Source organism: Oryza sativa, chromosome 8 (genome assembly GCF_034140825.1).
Source record: "Oryza sativa Japonica Group chromosome 8, ASM3414082v1".
In the NCBI taxonomy this organism is placed as follows: domain Eukaryota; kingdom Viridiplantae; phylum Streptophyta; class Magnoliopsida; order Poales; family Poaceae; genus Oryza; species Oryza sativa.
The window spans coordinates 8,042,291-8,068,554 of NC_089042.1; the positions used below are offsets into that span (position 1 = coordinate 8,042,291).

General features: G+C 42.1%; 1 protein-coding gene and 2 long non-coding RNA genes across 4 annotated transcripts; all 3 read right to left on the reverse strand.

Moving 5' to 3' along the window:
• Positions 1-857: 857 nt before the first annotated feature.
• Positions 858-3,164, reverse strand: LOC107281830 (uncharacterized). Its single transcript, XR_001547977.2, has 2 exons — positions 2,888-3,164; positions 858-1,623 (listed from the first exon to the last, which is right to left on the reverse strand). It is a non-coding gene; the product is annotated as an uncharacterized lncRNA (long non-coding RNA).
• A 1,072-nt stretch (positions 3,165-4,236) lies between these two features.
• Positions 4,237-5,558, reverse strand: LOC4344999 (germin-like protein 8-12). Of its 2 annotated transcripts, none has more exons than NM_001422504.1 (2): positions 5,353-5,558; positions 4,237-5,033 (listed from the first exon to the last, which is right to left on the reverse strand). In NM_001422504.1, the coding sequence occupies exons 1-2, from the start codon at positions 5,471-5,473 to the stop codon at positions 4,480-4,482; spliced, it is 675 nt and encodes a 224-aa protein (NP_001409433.1). In that variant the 5' UTR covers positions 5,474-5,558; the 3' UTR covers positions 4,237-4,479. The 2 variants fall into 2 exon arrangements, with proteins under 2 accessions (NP_001409433.1, NP_001409434.1); NM_001422505.1 differs by having other exon boundaries at positions 5,347-5,558.
• A 16,249-nt stretch (positions 5,559-21,807) lies between these two features.
• Positions 21,808-24,206, reverse strand: LOC9266693 (uncharacterized). The gene is made up of 2 exons (XR_010734570.1): positions 23,933-24,206; positions 21,808-22,116 (listed from the first exon to the last, which is right to left on the reverse strand). It is a non-coding gene; the product is annotated as an uncharacterized lncRNA (long non-coding RNA).
• Between the last annotated feature and the right edge of the window lie 2,058 nt (positions 24,207-26,264).

The following is a 26,264-nucleotide window of genomic DNA, read 5'->3' on the forward strand; positions in this document are numbered from 1 at the left end:
ATTCCTTATTTTTCTTCCAAGGTTTGTTGTTTGTGTACATGTTGTTTGGTTTGCGGTAACCAGAAATTATTGATTCGTAATTTTTTAAGATAATAAAAGCTTTATTAAAACTTAATCAATTACAACAAGATGATACTGAACTCACATATGATGTACACATCCAAATGAACCAAACACTCTTCCCAAGCATAAAAGAAGATAGAGATTAATGACTTTCAATCCATATAGTAAATCCATATACTAGATCGTCACCCATGTTTCTTGGTAAAAAAAACTCACGTGCCACCTAATCCAACTATCATGATATCACCACAATAGTATCCCGAAATCATGATTTATGAAGAATAGCCTACGTATATAACCACCGGGTAACTAATATAATAACATGTAAAAGAAAAGACACCATCTTGTTATTACAAACGATTCCGTTCATGCTTAGCCAAATGGATCAACAATTGCACCCATCAAAATTAGATTTTCCATCTCTTTAGGAACACATAAAATCCATCTCCCAAACATATATATACTAGAAAAAAAATACCCGTGCGTTAAAACGGGTAAAGTCATTTTTTCAACTCGCATATCCTACTACCGTCTTCAACCTCCAGAAAGTAGAAAGTACTCCCGTGCCCGTAAAATATCGGAACTGATCCTCCCCATCAAATTCGACCGAATCTTTCTTGATCTCCCAAAATTGATATATGGCTTTTGATCTACTCGATCTCCTCTTTCCCATTTTTCCAAAATTAGAGCAAATCAAACTAATCGATCGGCCATTATCAGCGGCGGTTAAATAGAGATTAAATTTAGCAAATTAAAGCCAGAATTGAAATAAGAAATCATGGGGAAAATGATGATGGAGGAGTGGAGAATTGATTTTTACGATCAATTGTAGGAGAAAACGTACATGAGTTAGATTGATGTGGCAACCGCGATAGATAGATTGATCCCAAATATTTATTGCGTAGCAACTATTGCCACATTTCATCGGTGGTAACTGGTAAGTAACCACTTGCTAAGCAAAGCAATAACCTTAATCCCAAGATCGTGAATTCCTCGCCTCCCTTGGTCTCTGGGAAGATAAATGATGTCCCACTCAGCAAAGCTGGTGTTTCCTTCTTATATCCATCCCCTTGCGAATAAAATCTTAGTTGGCTCTGCTCCATGTACTTCGATTTTTTTTCTATCACATACGCACCACCACGACCATCATTAACCGTAAATACAATCATTTAGTCCTGGTTGGTAAGATCATTTTTTTTGTCCCGCTTCAAAAAGTTGATAGGCCGTGTCAGGCCCCAAGGATCTTTAGTCCCGATTGGTATTATAAACCGGAATTAAATATCATCACTTTAGTCCCGATTGGTAGCACCAACTGGGACTACAAATCCGAAAAAACACGCCGGGTCGCACGTGTGCGCCTCCCCGCCCTTATCTCCTCGATATCTCCACGCCTTTTTAAGTCATTTGCGTCTCCTCCTCTCCCTCCAGATGCGTCCTCCCCTACCCTTCCTCCTCCTCCTCCCCCTCCCCTCCCCTCTCTGTCGGCGACGGCGTGACCAGGAGGGGGAGACGCGGCGCCAGCTGCGGTGGGGGAGGGGGCAGCGGCCCCGTCGGCGAGGTCTGTGAAAATTAATAGGTATGTGGAAAAAAAAACTCGTCAAAGTAAACGACATGTGTATGTTACATAATGCATTTAGTAGGGATGGTGATATGTTTGATGAATCTAGGTCTTGCATCAAATTGGGAGTAACTTATTTACATATATTGTACATTAGTAAGTTCTTTTTTAGTAATAGTAACTGATATATGAATATCAATTAACCCTTTAATATAAACAACTTTGTAGGTATTGGTATTTCTAATGCTCCTACAAAAAAGTTTCCTAAGCACGTGAAATTACCGATGTAGTACTTCAAGGAGTATTCCGTGGTATCATATATATTGATATCCCAAAGGATGCACGAATGGCCTAAAACATTCATTCCTCCTACCTTATTAAGTCAGGTAATAATAGACAATTCACAACACGAATGGCACTAGGTAAAAGCATCTATCTAATTGAAGAGATCTGGAGAAGACTATCGGAGTCAAAAGGTATTTTGGCACGACCAGAACCACTTTAAAAGATTGCTTACTTTCGGCACATGGAAACGTTTCCATTGTGGGTGAGCGGCTACCCTGATTTTTAACACCAATGCACTAGAATTAATGTGCGCGTAAAGGACAAACGGGTTATCACCAATCTAGTGACTATGTTAGTTCCTCTCTCTAGCTAACATTTCTAGGGAATATACTACAACTTATACCAAAATACTCCTCTAATCAGTCAGAAATCCCAGACAAAGCTAGGTGAATTAATTCTAAAACAAGAAACGCAGAAACAAAATAATAATGTTTATAATCTATGAAACCCGCTGATCAACTAATCGGTTGATTGGATCAGGAGAACTCTCCACAATAGAGTAATTACAGGAAAGAAGGTGTGGAAAGTACACGGAGAGAAAGTAAATATGGAAGCAAAAAATATATTAATCAAAATGTATGAAATCTGAAAGATACATGATGGTTAGGGATGCTACTACAAATCGGACGTCCGATCTATTGCAAAAGATCGGACGGTGTTGCCTATCACAGAGTGTTTCACATGTTGCACCACTCGATGAAAAATGTTTCAGATGTTTCATCGATCGAGGAAAAATATTTCATTGCTTGAACAAAATTGTTTCAATCAAATGCAACATCTGAAATAGTCTGGTTGCAACACTAAGAATCAGTAAAATGCAACACTGAATCAAAACAAAATAAAACACCTTAATACAATAAAGTGCAACCAAATAAAATAATATGTTGCAACATCACTAAAACTCCAATGAAATAAACCCACCTTCGTCATCTTCTTCTACCCCTAGCTGCTAGAACCAAGTAACTGATGTTTGCGGGAGAAGAATAGCGGCACGATGTGGATAACCTCGCCCAAGACCGGTTGAGTCCTCACCGACAGCCAAATCTAGCACCTCTGCCACGTCGCCGCCGCTGCTGTGTAGCCGCCAGCAAGGTCCAGTGCCTCCTCCCCAATCTTGCGTTGTCTACACCCCGCCGTCGTGTGGCCGCCAGCAAGGTCCAGCACCTCCTCCTCAATCCCGCGTTGTCTACCCTGTCGTGTGGCTGCTAATGAGGTCCATCGCCTCCTCCCTACCACATACCACCTTGCCCCGCCACCGTCGTGTGGCTGCCGATGAGGTCCATTGCCTCCTCCCAACCACGCGCCGCCATGTGGCCGCCGGCGAGGTCAAGCACCTCCTCCCTATCGCGCGCCACCTTGCTCCGATGTCGACGCCGCCGTGTGACTGCCGACAACGATGCCTCGCCATGGCTTGCAACTCCACTGTGTAGAGGCGTTGAGAAGAGAGAGACTTTGAGGAGAGAGAAGAAGGCATGAAAGGGAATGTGTGGTGGAGGAGGTGGCTGAGAGATTTGGATAAGAACAAGCGTCCGATATTTTGAGCTCATCCGGACATCAACGAAACATTTTCGGTTGGTTACCGATACTCTGACGACAACTCCTCTGAATCAACTCAACTCCTAACCATATTCCTTCTATATATTCTCCGAACTAGAATCGGCAAATCCGATTTAAGCTACACTTCAAAAGTAGTAGACTTTTGAAGTGGAATGAGCTGAGTTGTACGTGTGGAGTGAAAGTGAGGGAGGGGTATTTATTGATGGGATGACCACCGGGACATATATATAGTAGACATATGTATTTGGTGTTCTGTAGTAGTATGCTGAGGACCAACACACGAAATTGTGTATGGTTGCCTGATACTTCCTCCGTTCCTAAATATTTGATGCCGTTAATTTTTTTAAATATGTTTGACCGTTCATCTTATTCAAAAACTTTTGTGAAATATGTAAAATTATATCTATACATAAAAGTATTTAACAATGAATCAAATGATAAGAAAAGAATTAATGATTACTTAATTTTTTCAATAAGACGAACGGTCAAACATATTTAAAAAAGTCAACGGTGTCAAATATTTAGGGACGGAGGGAGTACTTCTGCGTATTGCAACAAAAATTTTCCATCCACCGATAGCTAGACTAATTTGTTTTTCTTTCTTGGTACCCTACGGAACAAATCACCTATTCGATCAAGACTGAAGCAGGGTTTCATGTACATGTAAAAACCGAGTCTATAAATACCATGCATTCACAATCACTCACAGTTCGTTTCATGTACTTCATGAACGACCATTAGCTTTTATATTAACGAGGAAAAAGAGGATGTAACAATGTCCATTTCATTCCAGTTATTAAACACGGATAATCAAACGACTGTAGCAACATATCGTGACACACTAATTGGCCAGCAAAAGCCCGTTTATTTTACATACTGTAACATACTTTATGAAAAGTGCAAGGTGCATATCACCCTCCCATACACAAAAGCACAATAAATATATAAGAATATAATCAGTAGTTGTTCTCCCAGAACTGAGATTGGAGCCAATCAATTAGCTTCTTTTCCACCTGAAACGCCTTGGTCAGAACATCATCGGAGATCGGTGGCTGTGAGCCAAACACCGCGCTTGCAATAGTAATAACTCCAGGGTTTTGGCTACTGAGTGCTGATTGGGCAACTGCTGGCTTGTCATGATCTAGGTTCATTTGGAAGTGAATCATTGCCTTAGGGAACACAAACACGTCACCCTTACAAACCACCTTAGAGAAGAGCTTGTTTGGGTTGGACGTGACAAAACCAACATAGAGTGTTCCCTCAAGCACGGTAAGGAGCTCAGTAGCACGGGGATGTATGTGTGGTGGGTTCACACCCATTGGCGCGTAGTCGATACGAGCTAGTGAGATGCCAAGGGTATTGAGACCCGGAAACTCCATGACGTTGAGGTTGGTGACGTTGGACCCGAGCTTGTTAAAAGTATTCCTTGGCATATCAAACTTGGCTGCATTGAAGAAGTCTTCCGAGCTCACATCCATTGGATTCTTGCAAGCAAATCCATTCACTCGCACTGTTTGCATATATAGAGGAATGAATGTAACATGTATATATTTCCAAAGGTCAATAAATATTAAATATGCATGTCAAAGTTTTCAGTAATCACAACTACCATTCTTCTCTAGTACTGTCACCATGTAACAACATACAATTTCGGATCCAGCAGTGATAATATATATGCTACCAAAGATAAGGACAACAATTAAGATATGACAGCTGCTCGTAGGGTGCGTGTGGTTTATAGGGGTGAGTGTGAGTGCATGTATATAAGTGTTTTGCGTCTGTACTGTGTTTAAAAAGACAATTAAGTGAAGTGCAAAACATACACACACCAGGTGAGTTCATGTCTGCAACGCAGAAATCTTGGAGCGGGCTAGGATCATAGGCGACGATGGCCTGCCATGAGGCCAGCACAAGAAGAGCACCCAGGAGAAATAAGGAAGAGGAGGCCATTGTATCTCTCTCTGGTAGTTAGCTAGCTATTTTTACTAGCTCCTCTCCCTGTGGTTATCGTTTGAGACTTTGAGTAAGATGCTTTGGTTATTGAGGGGTTGCATGTGATTTTATAGCCGTATGCAGAGGTCGTCGAGGAGCGTGGTGACAGAAAAATAATTGCTTGCGTGCAAAGATCAAGTTAACTACATGTACGGGAGCTGACCAAAATTAAAGTGATTGAAAAGTACTTTTGGCTACAGTCGTTTATCAAACCGTTATGTCACTTGTAAGCTGTAACCTGTAGAAAAACAACTATTTCCACATGCATCGAGCGGCAAGGAGAGAACCATTTGGCGGTCCTCTTAACAAAACTCTTGTGATGATCTCATTTTCATACACGGCTCTCTTAAGAAACCAACCAAGAAAATAATTTTCCAATTTTTATTTTTATAGGTGAAAAAACCATAAAAAAAAGTTCACATTTTACTATACATCTACACACAAATTTTCACACATGTAGCATATAGGATTCAAATTTGGGGCTCATACGTTACATGTTAGCCTTGTTAACATCTCCCGCTAGTGGCGATGTCGAGGAAGCAGGCGGTGGCGGCAACTTTGTGAGGCGGCTGCCAAAACTCAGCCACCTCCGCGCCCTCAAGCCTCCCCAGCCGGCAGATCCGCCGCCCACCAGTCTCGCTGCTGCCCACGCGCCTTGGCCATCGCAGCTGCCATGCGGCTATCGCCGAGAGACGATGGGATCTAGGCGCCGACGGCGGATCCACACGAGCATGAATGACGGCTTGGAGCCGGTGGATGATCTAGTCGGCGACAACTCGGGTGGAAGACGGAAAGACGCGGAGAAAGACTAGATCATCGCCGTCCACTCTCTCGCGTCGCCAGAGATTGGATCAGGGAGAGTAGGGAAGAAAGGCAATTAGGGTTAGGGTTTTCGGACCCTCCCCTTCCGGCCGGCGATTTCATTGGCGCGGGACCAATCCAAGCTGTCCATCAGATCGGATGGGTCAGATCGGCCCCGCATCGGGCCGCCACCGCTATTGGGCCGTGCAGTCTTTGGGCCATGGAAGACAACTGAGCCGCGTGCCCTTTGCCGCGTGTCGGGCCGTCGCCGGTAGATGGGCCACTTGTAGTGCAATCGGCTCGCGCTAAACGGGCCGATCCGATTTTTTGGGTCAGTTACAAAAGTAATAGGTCGAAATAGAATTTTATTTAATTCCATCGATTTAATTTATTTAGTCGTTTACAAAATTTTCTTGGCATTATTTTGAGCCATTTTAAAATTGCTAGAAAATTATGAACGATTACTTGATCACTATTATTGTCATACTATACCGCTTAAAAAATCGTTCAGTTAAACTTTATCCAACGCGACATTACCCGGTGCAACGCATGGGCATTTTGCTAGTGACATCAAAAGAATAGTCATCAAATCTAGAATGGTTGACCTCGTCGAGTTATACAATTTTGATATTGAGAATCATTACACTAGATTGGGTCATCGGTGACAGGCTCAAACTGTCACCTCTAACGGGTAGGGCGTTGGTAAGAGATGAGTGGTTAGTGATGACTAAACTTATCTTTGACGGCTAAAGGCACGTCACTAGTATGAATCACCTCTGACAGATTACAAATGACAACCCGTCACAGGTAATGTTAACCCCCTTTTAACTTGTCGCGTCACAACCCGTCACAAGTGAGTTACATGTGACGAGTAGCACAATGCGGCCCATCAATGCTGCTGGTTACCTGTGAAAAAAATGTTCTTTTGCTAGTTGTAGTTGCATTCATCTCACAGATTCACACATGAAGGATGAAAGAAATGCATCATAGAATAGGTTTACATGTAAATCAACTTGCACTGGCAACAGTTCTAAGCACATCATGAAATCAAACAATTTGGGCATCACAAAAATCAACAGAGGACACGGTGAGTAAATGAAAGATAGGGGGACTTGGCTGTGACAAGGAGATCCTAAAGTTCCAAAGGAGAACCAATCATGTCAAACTCTGCAAAGAAAGCGTAATCAATCAAACCGAATCATTACGAAAGATGAATCTAGCAAAGGAGGAGAGAAAGACTAACCATTTCTGATAAGATTTGACCTCCTGAGCACCGTCGTTGCATCCACCTCCACCTCCCAAGCGCCACCATCTGTCCCCACCGGATCTGACCGCTGCGAGGTCAAGGACGGTCAGATCCGGTGATCCCTGACCTCGGGTAGACCGATTTGGAGGTGGAAGGGCGAACGGTGTTGGGACCTTCAAAGGCGGACTCCACCCCCGAGCTCCTTCCGGCGTCGACACTGTCTCTGACCCCGAGCACCCGCGGCCTCTAGCTCCGCCCCCAATCTCCCACCGTCTCCGCCTTCACCTCCATGCTTGACCTCCCACCGTTGCCACCATCTAATCCCACTGGATCCGATCGCCGCGAGGTTAGGGGCTGTCAGATCCGGTGACCCCTGTCCTTGGGTAGGCTAGATCTAGAGGCAGAGGGGAGGACGGCGTTGCGACCTCAAGAGAAGGCCTCCACCGCCAAGCTCCTACCGGTGTCGACGCGGCCTCCAACCCCGAGCAACCGCTGCCTCTAGCTCCAGCCCCGATATCCCACCGCCTCCGCATCCAATCGACGCCAACACCGGTCCCGCCTCTACCTCCGCCTCCGGCCCCTTTCCCATCGATGCCTCCGCTAACGAACTGAGAGGAAGAGAGAGAGGGGGGAGATTGAGAGAGAGAGAGAGAGGGGTTGGGGAGAGAGAACTTAACGAATTTGGTTGTCGGTGGCATCCAGCTATGACAGCATGAAAAAAATACTCGTTAGAGATCCCTTTTGATCTTTAACGGGCTATACTGTTGATCTTGTCACAGGTAAGGGATCACCTATGACAGGCCTCTATCTGGGTCCGTCAAAGGTGTGGTCTGTCGGGTTCCTATATAGGCCCGTCACATATAACTATTTACCTGTGACGGGCCGTATTTTATAGCCTCATATCGAACGAACCCCAGTTGAACCCATCAAAGATAAGGTCATCTGTGACGAGGCACTTTGGCCCGTCACTAATAGGCCGTCACAGATGGGCCAATCTGGTGTAGTGAATGTATACGTCTGAAATAATTTGAAAAACATGGAAATTCGAATTTTAAAATAGGTCTACTAGGCAAACAGATATTTGGGCCCTACATGATCTGAAATGGAAAAAAACAATCAAATAAAAAGCTGTAAATATAATTGAGGGCTATAATTTTCATATAAATTTTACGTTCATCCGACTTCATATATAAAAGTTTAATTTTTTTTCTTGAAATATGGGTTTTCTATTTTTACCGATGGTTCTTTAAGATATCTGCCTATGAAGACCTGTTTTCTCTTTATTCTTCAAAAATTATGAACTTTAAAATTATAAAAAAATATTTTAACGTCCACCTGAGATGATACAAAGTTGTTTATTATGTTATAGTGTTTTCTTTAATATGGTAACGTCCATACTTCCTTAGAATATTTATTTTAATATGATTGTTCACTTACATGAGTTGATATATTATGCAACTTGATATTAGTGAATGACAATATTAAAGAATCTACTAAGTAAATATTGACCAATATCATGATATTGTTATTAATTTTTGGCACCCAATGATCTCAAATAATAGAAATTCCAACTATGAAGTTACAGATCTCATCGAGCTCTACAATTTGGATACAAATCATGTCTCTGTCTGAGGTTGTTCAAAATCTCAAAAAAAATATTTTTCTAAAAATATAGATTTGAGAGCTTCTAGCGAATATTTAGACCCCCTAAACAATCTCAAATGAAAAAAAAAATCAACTACAAAGTAGCTCGTGTCAAAGGCTATAATTTTCATATACAATTTGTCAGATCTAAATTAATATGAAAACTTTACGATCTCTTTTAAGTAGTATTACTCCCATTTCGTAGGGGTTCCTTGAGAGAATTTCCCTTAAGATTTTTAGACATCCCCTACAAAAATTACACAAATTTTAAGGTGGTGTGGAGGATCCTTACAAAAATCGCCTAAAAATAGGCATGATTTTACATATGATTTTCTTAAGTACCCACCTATTTCTATAGTTCACAGTCAGAAATTTAGGCCGCCTTTGAAAAGGAAAGCCTAAGAATTGGGAAAATCATTTTTTATTGGTGTGCTTAACCTAATTGTGGGAAACTATTTTGATCCTTTGAGGGTAAGTTGCCTCGTTTGTCTGAAACCATTCAAATAGTTATAAAAAGTTCTCAAAAAAATTGATAATATTCATAAAACATATATATACCATACCAAAGAATCTTAGGTCCAAATTAAACTCAGCTCACACATTATGATATATATAAAAAATTCCTATATGAATAGTAGTGGTGCTATTCGTACTGGTATTTGTATTTCTTTTGTCAATTTGTAGGTTGAATTTAAAATTGATTTTTGTAGTAATTAATACTAGAGGAGCGTAGACAAGTGTGGGGCAGCTAGCTTGGCTCTAGTCTTAGACCCAAAATCTCTAATAAAATCTATCAAAATATTAACTCTTAAGATAAACTAATTTGTTAAGAGCACATCATCAAGCCCTAAGAGCTAGTGATCAAAGATTTATTGGCTCTGTTATTGCCAGGGAACATCCCATTCCCCCTAATTGTTCTTTAAATACTTCCTGCATGTTAGTCGGCTTGAAGAAGTTTCCATTGAAATTTATGCATGTCTGCTCTACTGACTAAACTAATTAATCCATCCTTTCACTAGGTACTGTGCTTCGGTTACAGCTCTATCTTTCTCAAAGTAGGACACATGCATGCATCTTGGGGTCAAGTCGTCGATCGGATTAATTCAGTTACAGCTCTATCTTTCTCAAAGTAGGACACATGCATGCATCTTGGGGTCAAGTCGTCGATCGGATTAATTCAACTAGTAGCTCATGGGTCGTCATTATGTTGATTGACGACCTAGCTAGCGCGTTTGCTCACTGCTCATGATGCTTACATGAAGCCTAGCAAACCCTTCCATTTCAACAAATTAAAGAGTAGATAGCTATGCAGTGCATGCCCATGGCCAACTTGTGTGTCTCATGGTACGAGGTAGCTACATATACTACCGTGGTTGCAGCTTCTGCGCGCTAGCTTGCTAGGTCAAGCTTAATTAACAATCGGCCGGCTACTTGTTAGTATTAGATTCAGTCGTCATGGCTAGCTAGCTAGTGGCGTCTTCTACAACTACAAAAATCCTCCTAGGGACCGGGTTATAGGTGCCGGTTTATTTAAAATCGACACTTATTAACCTTTCCCACCTCCCGCGGTTTAAAAAATAAAGAACCGGCACCTTTAAACAACTATAGGTGTCGGTTTTAAGAAATACTATTGATCCGGTTTTTTTTAAAAAGATCCGCGGTGCCGGTTAAATAAAAACCAATCCCTATAATATATTATAGGTGACGTTTTTTTAAAAAAACCGGCAGCTAATAATCGAGCCGAGCCGGCAACAAAATGAGCCAGTCGAGCAGGCGGGGCCCACGCAAGGACATAAGACCACGCGAGGAGATAAGGATCGATCTCAATCCATCCAGCCGCCTCCTCCCTTCCCCTCTCTCAGCCGACGCTTCCCTTCCCCAGCCCTCCACCCCTCTGCCCCCTCTCCCAGCCTATGCTTCCCTCCCCCGGTCCTCCGTGCCCCTCTCCCAGCCGACCAGCCACTTCCCTCCCCCTCCACCCCCTCTTCCAGTCGGCCGTCTGTTTCCCTCTGGCGAGCAGCAACACATGCGACCGGCGGCCTCCCCACGGGTGACGGGGAGGCGCAGATCCGCCCCCCTCTTCCTCTCCCTCTCCGTCGGCCTCACCGGAGGCAGCCAGATCTGGGGAGGGGGTAGTTGGGGTAGTGGGTTGGCAGCGGCAATGGTGGCCAAGGGAGGCGGCGGGCGACCTCTTCCTATCCCTCTCCGTCGGGCTCCCACCGGTGCCGTGCAGATCCGGTCGGGGTGGGTTGGCGGAGGTGGCCAAGGGAGGGGACGGCGGCAGAGGTGGGTGGCCAAGGGACCATGGCGGTAGTGGAGGAGACGTGTGCATTAACTACGTACGTGATTGCAATCCATCCATCCCCTTTCTGTTTTTTCACCTTGTTCTGATTCTGCAAGCGATCAACAGTTGGTTTTTACTTAAGAACAACAAAAAAATGTGTGTGTGATGCAGTTTGATATGATGGATGAATGTGTGTGAACTATGAATGCAGCATGAACTATGAATGAGTGTGATCTGATGGATTGCATCAATGCAGAAAGTGGTTGCCAAAAATTCTATTTGGATTTTCTCGTTTGATTTGAATTGTGAGTTGTAGGGATGAATCAAACTGTTATTTGATTTGGATTCGGATTTAGGCAACCGGAAACAACTCAAATGCATCGGCTCAAATCGAGCTGATGCATCGAGGCTTTTTTTGGGCTCGCTTCTGCCTCATAGGTGCCGGTTCTTAGTTGACGGTTGGGAAACCGGCACCTTTGACTATTTCTGTAGTAGTGTTCTTGTGAATGATGCCAACTAATAGGAAATACTCAATCATGAATATTTGATTATTAGGTAAAATTTTCAGAATTTCAAACTTTAGTTTTTTTTGTTAGGATAAGTTTACAAAATCTGATATTACTACTAGAACACTACAAGAAACTTGTTAATCCATGACGGATTCTTGGTGACGGATTCATAAACCGTCACTGACAGAGGCAATCCGTGACAATAATTTGTTTTCCATCATGGACGTGCACTAGTGGATATTCTTGGCCCGTTAACTCGTGACGGTTTTATCCAGATCGTCGCAGTGTGTGATTTTAAAATCGTCACAGTGTGACGATAATCAAAAGGCATTTCATCCGTGGCGATAATTTGTTTTCTGTCATGGACGTGCACTAGTGGATATTCTTGGCCCGTTAACTCATGACGGTTTTATCCAGATCGTCACAGCGTGTGATTTTAAAATCGTCAAAGTGTGACGATAATCAAAAGGCATTTCAAAACTTGTTTTGCTTGAAAAGGATTTGAATTTGAGGTTCAAATGAATTTAAAAAAAATGAAAAGCTACACTCTCTCTTGGACCATTTCTGGCTCACTCTCTCCTTCTCTTGGGCTCGGGCCAGCCTCCCTCTCGCGCTCTGCCCCTTCAGCTGGGCCAGCGGCACATTTTCCACATGGGCAGCCAAGACAGGATAAGCCGCAGGCCACCCTGCGCCTTGTAAAAAAACAAGAAACAAAAACGTTGCCCTCTAGGGGCCTCGAACCCACGACCACATGCACAGTATTCATGAGGAAACACCACTGAGCCAGTGAAGTGTTTTGCCAAAGGACGTGCATTGTGTTATATATATATAACTGTTAGCAGGTAATGGACCTGCGCCACCTGCTCGTGGTGTTCATCATAAAATTTACGAGAATAGCTGCAGATTTTTACTTTTAATGCGTGTATAAAAATTTAAATTAGTTTATCTCCCTCATACTAACTTCAAATTTAATTATTCTTTTTTTATAAAATTTTCTAAATTCACGATCTATCCATTTATTGTGCTATTACAACTATTATTTTTATCATACTTTCATGTGACTTTGTTTTATCAATTAAAGATTTAAATTTCAAAAAGTGGCAACTTCAAACAATATTTTGAAGCAGTAAATGATTGCAAAACAAATCAAACCCAAAAGACAATTTGTTTTTGAACTAAATTATTTTGTTACTAATTTGTTACTTGTATATGTTGCATATGGTAAAACTGAAAATATTTGCATATATATATGTAGTGTGCGAACAAAAAATATTTGGAGCTTGTAGGAATTTAACCTAACACCTATAGTTATCCAGCAACATTCATAGCTACTTCTTTTAGTTGATTAGGTATGCACTCACTTATACTTTTCACTACAAGAAATATATTAAAAGTTAAAGCAATTTAATCAAGTGAATTAATGAGGAAACTAAAATTTTCCTTTAAAAATCATGGCTGGAAATATTTTTGTAAAATTCTAAGTGGTCTAAATTATGCTCTAAAATTTTCCGTGAATTTTGGGAGCTCAATAACTAGTTTTAATAACACAAAGTTCATTTAACCTATTAAAATAAATGGAAAACAAATTAAAATATCTCTCTGTCCTTGGGCCTTTTTTGGCCCACGCAGCCTCTCTCTCCCTCCTGGGCCGGCTTCCCATTCCCCTCATCCTTCTTCGGGCTGCCAGCCTAGCCCATTTGCTCCTCCCTCACCGAGAAGTCCATTTTGCCTCCCTCTTCTCAATTAATTTTAAAATATAAAAACTCCGAGTCGAATTTTATCATACTAAATAAACTTATGTGAAAAATTTATCAAAAATAAAGTTGTATAACTTAATGAGATCTATCAATTTTGTTTTGGTTATTTCTCCATCTGACTTTGATTGACCTATATAAAATTTGAATTTTAAATATAAGAAAAATCAAATAATTTTTCGGGTAGTAAATAATTTTAAATGAAAAAAATTGTCAACAACAAAGTTGTATAACTTATCAAGATCTACAACTTTTGTTTTGGTCATTTTGCTATATGACTTCATTTCAATAATTTGAATTTGAATTTCAAATTATGACAACTTCAAACAGCAGTTTCAAATACTAAATGATTTCAACTGAAAAAGTCATCAATAACAAAGTTGTATAAATCATCAATATCTATAACTTTTATTTTGGTCATTTCTTCATCCGACAAAGTAATAGTAACATTATTTACAAAATTTACATCTCTCTCTCTTATAGTTTATAAACTATATAAGAGATATGTATATTTTGTGAACAATATTATAATTCGCTTTGTCGGATGAAGAAATGACCCAAATAAAAGTTATAGATCTTGATGAGTTATACCACTTTGTTATTGATGACTTTTTTAGTTGAAATCATTTAATATTTGAAAATGTTGTTTGAAGTTGTTATAATTTGAAATTCAAATTCATGTTGTTCAAACCAAGTCATATAGAAAAATGACCAAAACAAAAGTTGTAAATATTGATGAGTTGTACAACTTTACTGTTGATGACTTTTTCAGTTGAAATCATTTATTATTTGAAAATATTGTTTAAAGTTGTCATAATTTGAAATTCAAATTCAAATTTTTGAAACAAAGTCATATAGCAAAATGACCAAAACAAAAGTTGTAGATCTCATTAAGTTATATAACTTTGTTTTTGACAACTTTTTCACATAAATTTATTTAGTATGATAAAATTCGATTTGAAGTTTTAATATTTTGAAATTAATTGAGAGGAGGGAGGAAAAACAGACGCTGGGCCGGCGGCCCGAAGGAGCAGCGGGCGCCACACTTTCAGTGCGGCGGGATGTTGATCAAAATTTCAACATGAAATGACCATTTTGTCCAGATATTTTAGTGGTAACTTCGGATGCACCATGGGTATTTTAGTAAAATCGCATTGGTTCCTCAGCCCTAGCCGATCCAAATCAGATAAGCCGCCACCACACGCGAGGCGCTACTGCAGATGAGACCGCCGGCCTCTGTCTCCGCCGCTGCTGGGCGCCGGCCTCCGTCTCCGCCGCCGCCGGGCGCCGCTCACCGCACCGGCTTCCTCCCCCTTCGCCGCTTGCCGTGTCGGCATCCGTCTCCATCGCTGCCAGGCGCGGGAGCGGTGGATCCGCTGCCGCCGGCGCCTCTCGGGCCCGGAGGGGGCGTGTAGCGCAGCATCCGGAGCAGCCACCAGAGACGTGGATCGAGGTGGAAGAAGCACCGGCGAGGGAGAGCTCCGACGAGTCCTCCTCCTCCTCCTTCTCCGGCAGCAGGTCAGGGCGCAGATCCCCTCCCAGCAGCGCGCCTACTTCCTACATCTCGCGAGCTCCGTCCATCGAGAGGCTGCTCGAGGAGGACGCCGCACTGCTGCACGCGTGAGCATAGGGAGCACGGCAGGCGATCATGGTGGGCGAGGACGGTTTGACACGGATAAAAAGAAGAGGAGAGGCGCCAGTCTTCAATTCTTGCTTTATGCCTTTCTTTCTTTGTTTCTTGCATTAGTTTTCTTGGCGAGTTTTGAAGCATGTGCCTCACCCATGTGCAGGAGGGCGGAGGCGGGATCTGCTACTGTGAGAGGGGCTGGTGATTGGTGAAGCGCCCCAACTTCGACTGCGAGCGACCGCATCCCAACTGTAACCAATCTCTCTCTTTCCGCTGATGCTAGTTGCTTATCAAAGTTCCTGAATCTGATGAATGCAGAAACCTCTAATTTAGTTAAGCAAGTCAATTCATGCTGTAACAATATGATCTCTGACAAAAAACTGAATTCCTTGTTTCTGCAAATGCAAGTGCAGTCATAAATAAGAATATTCGTGAAAGTTTCATAGAAACTAGATAAAAAAAAGAAAGTGTTTTAGATAAAAAAAAAGAAAGTGTTTTAGAAATCTACATAAAGTGTTTACTTTCAGAAATCCACAGTTGCTATTTTCAGATATCTTCAAAACTGAATAGTGTTTTAATCCATTTGCCAACAAAAAGAAAAAGAGGTGCAGAAAACAGCTTACTTGGGGGATACCATGGATCATACTTGATTTGATCAGCTCAACGGTGATTTGATGCTATCTAGATTCATCCTTTTTTTTTTAAGTTCAACACTGTACACATTTGCTGGACATAATGCATATATGCTGTTTTCAGCGTGACAAATACAATGAAGAAGAACCTAATGCATTTGATTTGTTCAAGGAGTTCCACTACAGCAAGAAAAAAAAATGCTACACCACTGCTGTACAGGAGGCTATTGTAAGATAAGTTTCAAACTTTGCTCTTTGTAATGCTTATTTTTAATTCTCTCATCAACAACAATGTTTGCTCCTTGCTTGCTAGACTCAAATGGAAAACAAGCTGTCTGCAAGTTCGATGAAGAGGACTCAATCTGAGATGGAAGCGAAACTTAATCTTTTGCTCAGTCAAGTTCGATCAAGTTAATTCATGCATGATGCTATATCTTTTGCTACTACATGCATTTTGCTGCTGCTGCTAACTTGTGTCAAGTCAATTTTGACTAAGCTAAGCTATACATGCTTGCATTTTGCTGCCGCAGCATTCATTAAGGTAGTGTTTGGTTGCAAGGATGGGATGGGATGGGATGGGACGAACCCACTTTTAGGGGTGTTTGGTTTAGGGGTGGGTGGGATGGGTTGGTCCCTGGAGAGGAATATTCCTCTCAGATCCGGGACCAACCGATCCGCCAAAAACTGGCGGACATACTCGTCCCACCTGGGACGAGCGACGGCGTCACCGCGCCATCCACCACCTTCGCGAGCTCCGCCGGGCGCCCACGAGCGTCGCCGCCTCGTCCACACCCGCCGCCACCTCCGCACGTCCTTCTCCGCCGCCGCCGCCTCCTTGAGCGCCGCCGCCTCTGCCTCGTCCGCGACCGCCGCCGCCTCCATGAGCGCCGCCGCTTGCCCGCGACCACCACCTCCGCGCGTCCACGAACGCCGCCTCGCCTCCACGGCCGCCGCCGCCGCCTCCACGAGTGCCGCCGCTCATCCGCGACCGCCACCTCCGCTAGCACCGCCGCCGCCTCCTTGAGCGCCGCCGCCTCTGCCTCGTCCGCGACCGCCGCCGCCTCCATGAGCGTCGCCGCTTGCCCGCGACCACCACCTCCGCGCGTCCACGAGCGCCGCCTCGCCTCCACAGCCGCCGCCGCCGCCTCCACGAGTGCCGCCGCTCATCCGCGACCGCCACCTCCGCTAGCACCGCCGCCGCTCCACTCAGATCCAGCCGCCGCCTCGCCTCCGCGCCCGGCGCCTCCTCCGCTTCGTCCATGACTGCCGCCACCTCCACGAGCACCGCGACCGCCATCTCCACAAACTCCGCCACCTCTGCCTCGTCTACGACCGCCGCCGCCACCTTCGCAAGCGCCGCCGCCGGTCCTCTCAGATCCGGGCGCCGCCGAGTGCCTCCGCCCCTAGACGGCACTAACGGTGAGTACAAATCCGTCCATCCCATCCCACCTCAATCCCTTCTACCAAACAAAAAACTATAACCATCCCATACCATAAACCAAACAGACAACTGGAACCATCCCATCCCACAAAACTAGGATAGGTCTGACCCATCCCACTTCGTCCCCAAACCAAACACTACCTAAGCTCCTAGACTTGTATGCATTGCTTGGAATCTCTATTTGTTGTTGGTTTGAGCCATGGTAAACTGCAAGGTTGTATGCACTTTGAATGTTGTAATCTGATGTTGGATGAAAAATCATGTGATATGATATTGAATGGAAAAATGATATTTCTATTTGATTTGCTGCTGCAACTATTATTTGCATGGGCTGTGTATATGGGCTTTAGTTGTGAAATTAAGCTGTATATATGGGCTGTAAGTGATGTAGTAGTGGGCTGAAAAGGGCACCAAAAAATGGTGACAAAATTGGGCTGCAAAGCTGCTGAAATGGGTTGTAAAGCTATTGAAAATGGGCTGCCAAAATGGCTGAAAAGGAGCTGCGAAAATGGATGAAATTGGGCTAAAAATTGGCCCATCTTTGATTTTGGCCTGTTAATAAATAGGTTGAGGTAGTGTCTACGTCATCATCCATGTAAGCATCCATGATGACGTGGCATTCAATCCGTGACGGTTATTTTTCGTCATAGAAATGAACTTGGGCTGGGCTAACTAGGCCTCGGGCTCTATCGTGATGGTTTAAAACCGTCACCGATTCCATTAATCTGTGATGGTTTTTGATAAACCGTCATAGAGGTTAATCCATGACGCTCAATCCGTGACCATCTCTGAAACCATCACAGATGCTGCATAGTGACGGTTTTTTGATGATCCGTGACGGAAATTTTTCATCATGGATTAACAGATTCCTTGTAGTGAAATTTTCGAGGCAAACTTATTCATACCAAATTTATTTTAGGTAACTTTCACTAAACTAGAGATATTTTAATCAAACTATCGTAAAACTACAAATTTGAAGATGTGCATCGTAAAATTACAAATTTAGCACCAAGTCTATTGTAAAATTATATATTTAAGATAGACATCATAACACAGAACTACAAAGTTAGTGATAGTGTTACCAAAGACTTCAGATTTAGAGTTTAGATCCATAGTATACTATTATTTTTTAAGTTGCAATAAGTCATATATAGTTTTGTGGCAATGAGTTGAATCTATAGTTTCATGAAAAAAATGTGCTAAATCTGTAGTTTTATAATGCATGTCTCGTAATACACGTCCCTAAATATGTACTCCCTACGTCCCATAAAAAAAAATCTAGGATAGGATGTGACACAACCTGTGCTACAAATCTGAACAGATGTATGTCTAAATTTGTAGTACTAGGATATGCTATATCCAGTATTAGATTGATTTTTTATAGGACGGAGGGAGTAGTTTGCGACAGGTTGATCGTAGTACATATATAGATTTGTAATTTTCTTACATTAATAAAAATTATTTCTCCATTTTAAAATATAACATTACTTTTAAAAACAATATAGCATTATGAATCTGAAGTAGTATCAGAATGTGTTTAATCCAACTAGCTAGGTTGTCATATTTTGAGACAAAGAATACGTCGGAGTTTCACAAGTTTTACCATGACTTTTCATAAGCGTAAAATATTCTGATTGATGGGAGTAATAAATGAAAATATTGTACCTTGGGGGCAATAACTGGTTGAGGTGAAGGAGCATGTAGCGTAATGGTTGCAGTGATATGAGTAGCACACAAGGTCCTAAGTTCAAATTGCTATAGGAGTGAATTTCAGATTGGGTTATATGAGAGCTAAATTTTCCTACTTGATAAACTAAGTTCCTTTTTTAAAAAAAAAACCTTCTCTATAAAATAAAAAAATAACTGGTCGAGATGGCCATGCACCGCCTATCATGGACGACGGTTGCCTCCTGGAACTGCAAGCTAGTGCATCTGACCACGTACGTCGAGGGGTAGAATATTTTTTTTAGAAATAATACTGTATTAAAGGAAAATGTCAAGACCTAGCTTCATATAAGAGCTGCCTATGCTAGTTCATTTCATATATATCCACCACTAGATGCATAAGTTTTCTCCATATAATAACTATGATAGTGATTATATATGGAGGCTTTAATTAAGCCCTGTTCCACTTCCAATCCTCATCGTCAACGGTGACATCTAGAACAGGGGCGGAGCTTAAAAATCTTCAAACGCTGGGCCGAACTAATAAAAGCTCAATGTTTAACAAATTATATAACGTTTTCATAAGATTTTAATCAGGATTACAAAGCTAGCAAGGCATATATAGGGCTCAAGCCATATGATTTGTGATTGAGAAAATTCCTTTTGTAACCTTGAAAGTTACTCATTCCCTTTCACATCCCTAAATTTCAGTTTGAATCCCTTCTATACCTCTTCAGTCAGTTGACCATTAAACTCATATCATAAAGCCCATTTTACGCTTTGCATCAAGAAAATCTAAATTTATGAAGTACATTGATGGAGTGTATAAATTAATTGTATGCGACTATTATATTTAAGAGTTTATTTTGTAATATATTATTTAACAAAAAATATTTTTTATCTCGCATTACAAGATTTATCTTATAAAAAAATTCGTACTACTATAACAAAATACACTATATATACAGTTTTTAATGGTAAAAATATTATTTTTTTTGTTTTATTAAAAATAAATTATGTCATAGATAAAAATTATTTTTCCCTTCGCGAGGCGAAACTAAAATAAACTCATTCATACAATAGTCGCATACAATAAATTTATACACTTCATCAGTATAATTCATAATTTATATTTTCTTGATACCAAAGGGCAAAATGGACTTTATGATAGAAAATTAACGGTCAACTTACAGTCAACTGATGAAAGGGGTATAGAAGGGATCCAAACTAAAATTTAGCGATATGGAAGGGAATAAGCAAATCTTGAGAGCATAGAAGGGATTGGGTGATAAATTTGTACACTTCATCAATATAATTCATAATTTATATTTTCTTGATGCCAAAGGGTAAAATGGACTTTATGATAGAAAATTAACGGTCAAATAACAATCAACTGACGAAAGATCCAAATTGAAATTTAGGGATATGGAAGGGAATGAGCAAATCTCGAGGATAGAAGGGATTGGGTGATAAATTTATACACTTCATCAATATAATTCATAATTTATATTTTCTTTATACCAAAGGGCAAAATGGACTTTATGATAGAAAATTAACGGTCAACTAACAGTCAACTGACGGAAGGAGTATAGAAGGAATCCAAACTGAAATTTAGGGGTATGGAATGAAATGAGCAAATCATGAGAGCATAGAAGGGATTGGGTGAAGATACAAGGGTACACAGGGAATTTTCTCTTTGTGATTATGCCTCTCTCCACCTCTGATTTGGAGGCTCGGACATATAGCCATGAGATGGCAATGGCGGTGGATTGAGATCCAGTGCAGTTGCTATTGCGGCTGCACTACAGCAACTGCACACAATTTGAGCCCTCATCCAATGGTCCAGATCATTTGCTACAGTGAATTCGGAAATTATATTTTTTTTTGCAGTAAAGCGCTACAATACTTGCTACTCCCTCTGTTTGACAATATAAGTCATTCTAACATTTTCTACATTCATATTGATGTTAATTAATCTAGTGTCTAGATTCATTAACATCAATATGAATGTGGAAAATGCTAGAATGACTTACATTGTGAAACGGAGGAAGTACAATATTGCGATACATCTGGATCATCCGTTTCGAATCCAGTGGTGCTTGTGTGACTGCTTAAGTTGTAGTCACACTAGCTACTGCACCTGTGACATATAATATCCTACAAATAGTCACGTAGTTGCATCGTAAAACACACATTTAAATAAGATGAGTAAATTTCAAGGATTGGAGGGTATACACTTCACCACTGCACATATATTGACGAGTGCTTGAACTATCTCCTAAGATATCAAATCTTAATTAGGAAGATGTGAGGACCTATGGGTGTAAAAGTGAAGTGTGCAACATATGTGCTTTTATTGAAAACAGTTTGTATCAGCAGTCCGCTTGCACAACCCAAGAACATTTGACTTGTCACTTGTGCAAAATTCAGATCCTTGAGAAGATCACCCTCGACAAAAGAACCACAAATTCAAGTAAATGCCACAATTTTCACATCATGATAAACTCAGTAATTCCAAGGCTGAAGACAACAGTGAGATCAATGTTGGTGTCACCCAGTCACTACTAGTAGCAACTCAGTTCTGGCGTGCTTGTCAGCCAAACTAAAGTACCTGGGGTTGCCCAAGTCAGCGAAGTACCTGGGGTTGAAGAAAATATTTAAATCTTACCCATGATTCGCTCCTAAAAAGTTTATAAAAACTGCTTGATTTTATATTTTATACCCCAAAATTAGGGAACCACGTTGACCCCATCTTTATTACATCATCTCTTGGAACCCTTATTCTCTGAAGCACTTATCTATTCTCTGTGCTATTTATATGTAGCTAAGAGAACAATTCAAGTTATTTTACAAATGCATTACAGCAACTTCAAATAATATATATGGAATATGCAGCTTCAAACAAGTTATGTTGCTTACATGTTCGCTGAACTCAAGGAGCAGGTTTGTCAAACCAGGGATGTACACCATATGACCAACACCTACTCTGGGTAGCGACCTGCATAAATATATTATCAATGTATCAAATTCAAGTGCATGATAAAGACAGATGAGTTGGCATAGGAAACAACCATTTTGTGAGAAAGTAAACTTCTGTGAAGAATAATCAGAAATGATGGAATTTAGAAGACTGAAGAATCAATGGCTCAATGCCATGCTTTTTAATGTATTGAAACTATTTATTAAACACGTCAGTTTTTAAATTCCATTTGTATAAGTTCAAATGCATGTCTATTACATAGCATGGGATTACAAGGGGCATAAGTAACAAAGATGGTAATACTGCGAGGAATAAAATTATTGTTCACACTATTTTTCAAATATCTACTTCAAAGGGCTACATATTTTATTTGCATAAATGAATATTGGGAAGTAAGAATGAATGAAACGGTGGTCCATATGGAAATTTGGCAGGTTGTGACAATTGTTTACACCCAAATTTGGCACCTATGGACGAAATAGGGGAAAATTGCCAAAGTTTGGAAAGTGACGGGTTTCCTTCACAGGGCCGGTCAGACCGCTGGTGTGTGGGCGGTCTGACCGGCTAGTAGGGCCGGTCTGACCGCAGGTATGTGGGCGGTCAGACCGGCAGGGTCCGAGTCCGAGTCTGTTTTCGTCGGGTCTCGGGTTTCCTTGCTCGGAAGGCATGTTTCGTGTTTCCTTTAGTTTCTATCCCGAGTTGGACGTGGAGCCGCCTGTAGAGGGCAAGACCAACCCCTATTTAAGGGACAAGGCCGGTTCATTGTAAAACCCCCGAATATAATCTATTTGAATCGTTCTTTTACTATGTTTTCTATTTTACCCTAGTATAGTCCATCTTTGTCGGTTTGCGCCGTAAACCGTCCGCCGCCGCTGCGAGAGTGCGACACCTCTTTGTAGGTTTGTCCTGAAAACCTTCCGTTTTGCCCACGAGACGGGTAGTTATCCTTATATCGATCTAAATCGGCCTAGAGGCTGATTTTGATCTCTAAATCAGCTCCGCTAGCCGGTTTAGCTTTTCTTTTTGCAAAACCCATCTTGATTTGGCCCTTTGGCTAGATCCAGGTGGTTGGCGACTCCATATCACCGCAAGGCGTTTAGGTGTTGCGATCGTGCTTGTCGACTTGTCAAAAAAGTTGCCAACTTATCTGGGAAGAAATTTCGCAGAGGATATTGTGCTAATCCATTCCTGTACTAAGGAACTAAAATGGCAGTTTGTTTAACTAAAAACAAATAAAATTGGCAAGCATTATGTGGTTTCTCACACCTGTATCCGTGATAAAATTGTCGAATATTTTAGCTGTAGCTGATGTTCAACGAGATTGGCAAGCATGATTATAACCAATGATTCAATGAAAAATAATAGTTTCAAAAAAGCAAAGCGCTAATTGTCTAGCGCTGCCTCCACCAGAGGCCCGACTGTGTGCCTCTATAGGGCATCTTTAAGATTTTTTTTTTTATGGATGCAACTAACCGGCAGGGGGTCGCCTGCCGTGCCCAAAAGTAGGGATCTTTTCACTGCTCCATTTTTCTTTTTTTTTTCTCTTGCAGCTGGCCGGCAGGGGGATCTTTTCACTGCTCTCTCTGTTTTTTTTTTTCAGCTGAACGGCAGGGGGAACACGACCGACCGTGCGCACGGAGGCGATCTTTACGCTGTATTCAGTCGGGGTGGGTGCCCCCGGGGAGGCGATGAGATAGAATCGACCCGCGTTGATAAACAGGTCGCTCTGTCTCTGAATCGGCGATGTGGGACAAAACTCGATTGCTGGATGGATTCAGTCCGAGCCCAAGCGCGGCGCGCGGACCGCGACCTAGGAGTAGAGGGCGAGGCGTACCTGCTCTCCACGGAAGCCGGCGGCGAGGGCGCCGTCAATCTGGCCGGAGCTAAAGCTTCCCGCCGGCCGGCCGCCGTTGCCGTCGCCGATGCCGCGGAGACTACGCCCGTGGGTCCCAGATCGTCCTGGGCCAGCGAGGGCGCATCCGCAGCCCGGCTGCTCGCCGCCGGAAGTCGGGAAGCGGCGCCGTCGGAGGAGCAAGCGAGAAGGGGAGGGGAAGCGGTGCCATGTGGTTGTGGGATCGATGAAGTATGAGGCCATATTTCTCACGTCTGGGTTGGAGGCCTGGAGCCCAAGCTTCTAAAGGCCCAGTTCACGCCTGGGTTGTTCACTTGTTCCTTTTTTTTTTTTCCCAAGGACTAGTTTTTTGTGCTCAAAGTTGGTGGGGTTATCAGTTTGGAAGCTGCCAGAAATAAGCCATGGGTATATTGATTTGTTGCTGAACCGGCATCATCTTTTTAGCTTATGCTTATCAGCAAAAATTTGAATTTTTAATCTTAAATTTGAAGCCGATTTTAAGGTTTTTTCATTGATCGCGTTCCGGTGCGTGTCCGCCTGAAGCTCTTGGTCGCTGATGCGTTGGCCAACAACCGCTGGATCCGCGATCTCCATGGCTCCTTGGGAGTCCAGGCAATCTTGCAATACTTGCAGATTTGGTCGTTGCTGCGAACAACAACTCTCTCAGAGGGCCATCATGATTCTTTCATCTGGAGGTGGGAGAGTTCGGGGTCGTACTCCATCCGGTCGGCTTACCTTGCCCTCTTCTCGGGCAGGATCTCATTTCAGCACCTGCCAATCTGGCGATCTTTTGCCCCGCCTCGGTGTCGCTACTTCCTGTGGTTGGTTGCTCACCGACGCTGCTGGACGGTTGACCGTTTGGAGAAGCGTGGGCTCCCGCACCCAGCCTTTTGTGTCTTCTGCGACCAAGTGGAAGAGACAATTGACCACATTCTGATTGGGTGCCCTGAGTCCCTCGAGCTATGCTGGACTATCCTTTCGAGCCTTGGCCTCCCTCAGTGTTTCCCCTCTGGCGTTGTTTCCTTCCATGAGTGGCACTGCTCTTGCCAGCTCAAAGTTCCGAGCGAGCATCGTCGTGGGTTCGATACGATTGTGACTCTTGGCGCTTGGTCCATTTGGAAGGAAAGGAACAACCGTGTGTTCAATAACCGTCCCCGGTTCTGGTATGAGGTTGTCACAGCCATGGCACAAGAAGCCGCCCTACGGTGTCTTGCCCATTCCCTGTCGCCAGCGCTCCCTAGTTAGCGTGTTCGGTTGTTCGGTCGTCACATTGTAATAGCGAGAGTAGGCTTAAGTCCTTGTTTTTTTCCTTTCCCCCCTTTTTTTTCCTATCTCTCTTATTTGTTTGCCGTTTGTATAAATTTTATTCCTCTTAATACAAAAGTGCGCAATCCTTTTGCGTATTCCTAAAAAAAGTTTTTATTTTTCAACTTTTGCTTTTACATCGCTAAGAGCGTGTTTATAAAAGTTTTATTCATAAATTACTTTTGCTAAACGATGGGGTTGGTATTCTTCTGCAAATTTTGCACAATATATAATAGAGTTTCAATGTGATTACAGAATAAAGTGTTGAGCTTAGGGCTCTAGTTGTCCTTGTCTCCGCACCTCTGAATAATTCCATTAGCTCAAATTATGGTAAATCTCTATTGTACAAATTTGTAGCTATATGATTTGGCATACGTCCAGAAAAAAACAATTCGTAATTCATGTGCACATTTTTTTATTTAACTTTGTATGTATTTAGATTTTACATCTTTAAATAGTTAAATGTAAATCAAGTGGTGTACAACCCACTAGCGGTATGGATCATAATTTCAACTAGATGAAACCTCGCGCATTGCTGCGGAAATTTTTGCATGATAATGGTAGGATTTGTTTTGTAGCTAAACAACATAACTTTATGTACTTTATAAAATTTGCATCTTTGATTGATCGTTGAAAAAAGCTATAAGCAATTCAGATGATGCGGTTTATGACAATTGAAATCATATATTGATCAACTAAAAGCAAAACTAAGGTGATGTGGCTTCATGAGAGAAGAAAAGGAAGGGAAACAATATAGATGGATCATCGGAAAACAAATTTTTGGTGTTTTGGTTTCGTAAGAGAAGAAAAAAGAGCCAGGCAATTTGGATACCATGCGTTGACACGGGAATTGAAGCAGATTTGATTGAAGCCAAAATTTCTCTTAATTGATCTAAAGAAGTATATTTGTAAAAATAAAAAAACAAAGAGAAAGCAATAAGATATGAACAGAGAACCTGAAGTTGTATTTGCATGTTGATTGGACGTAACTACACAGCTAGTGGTAGCT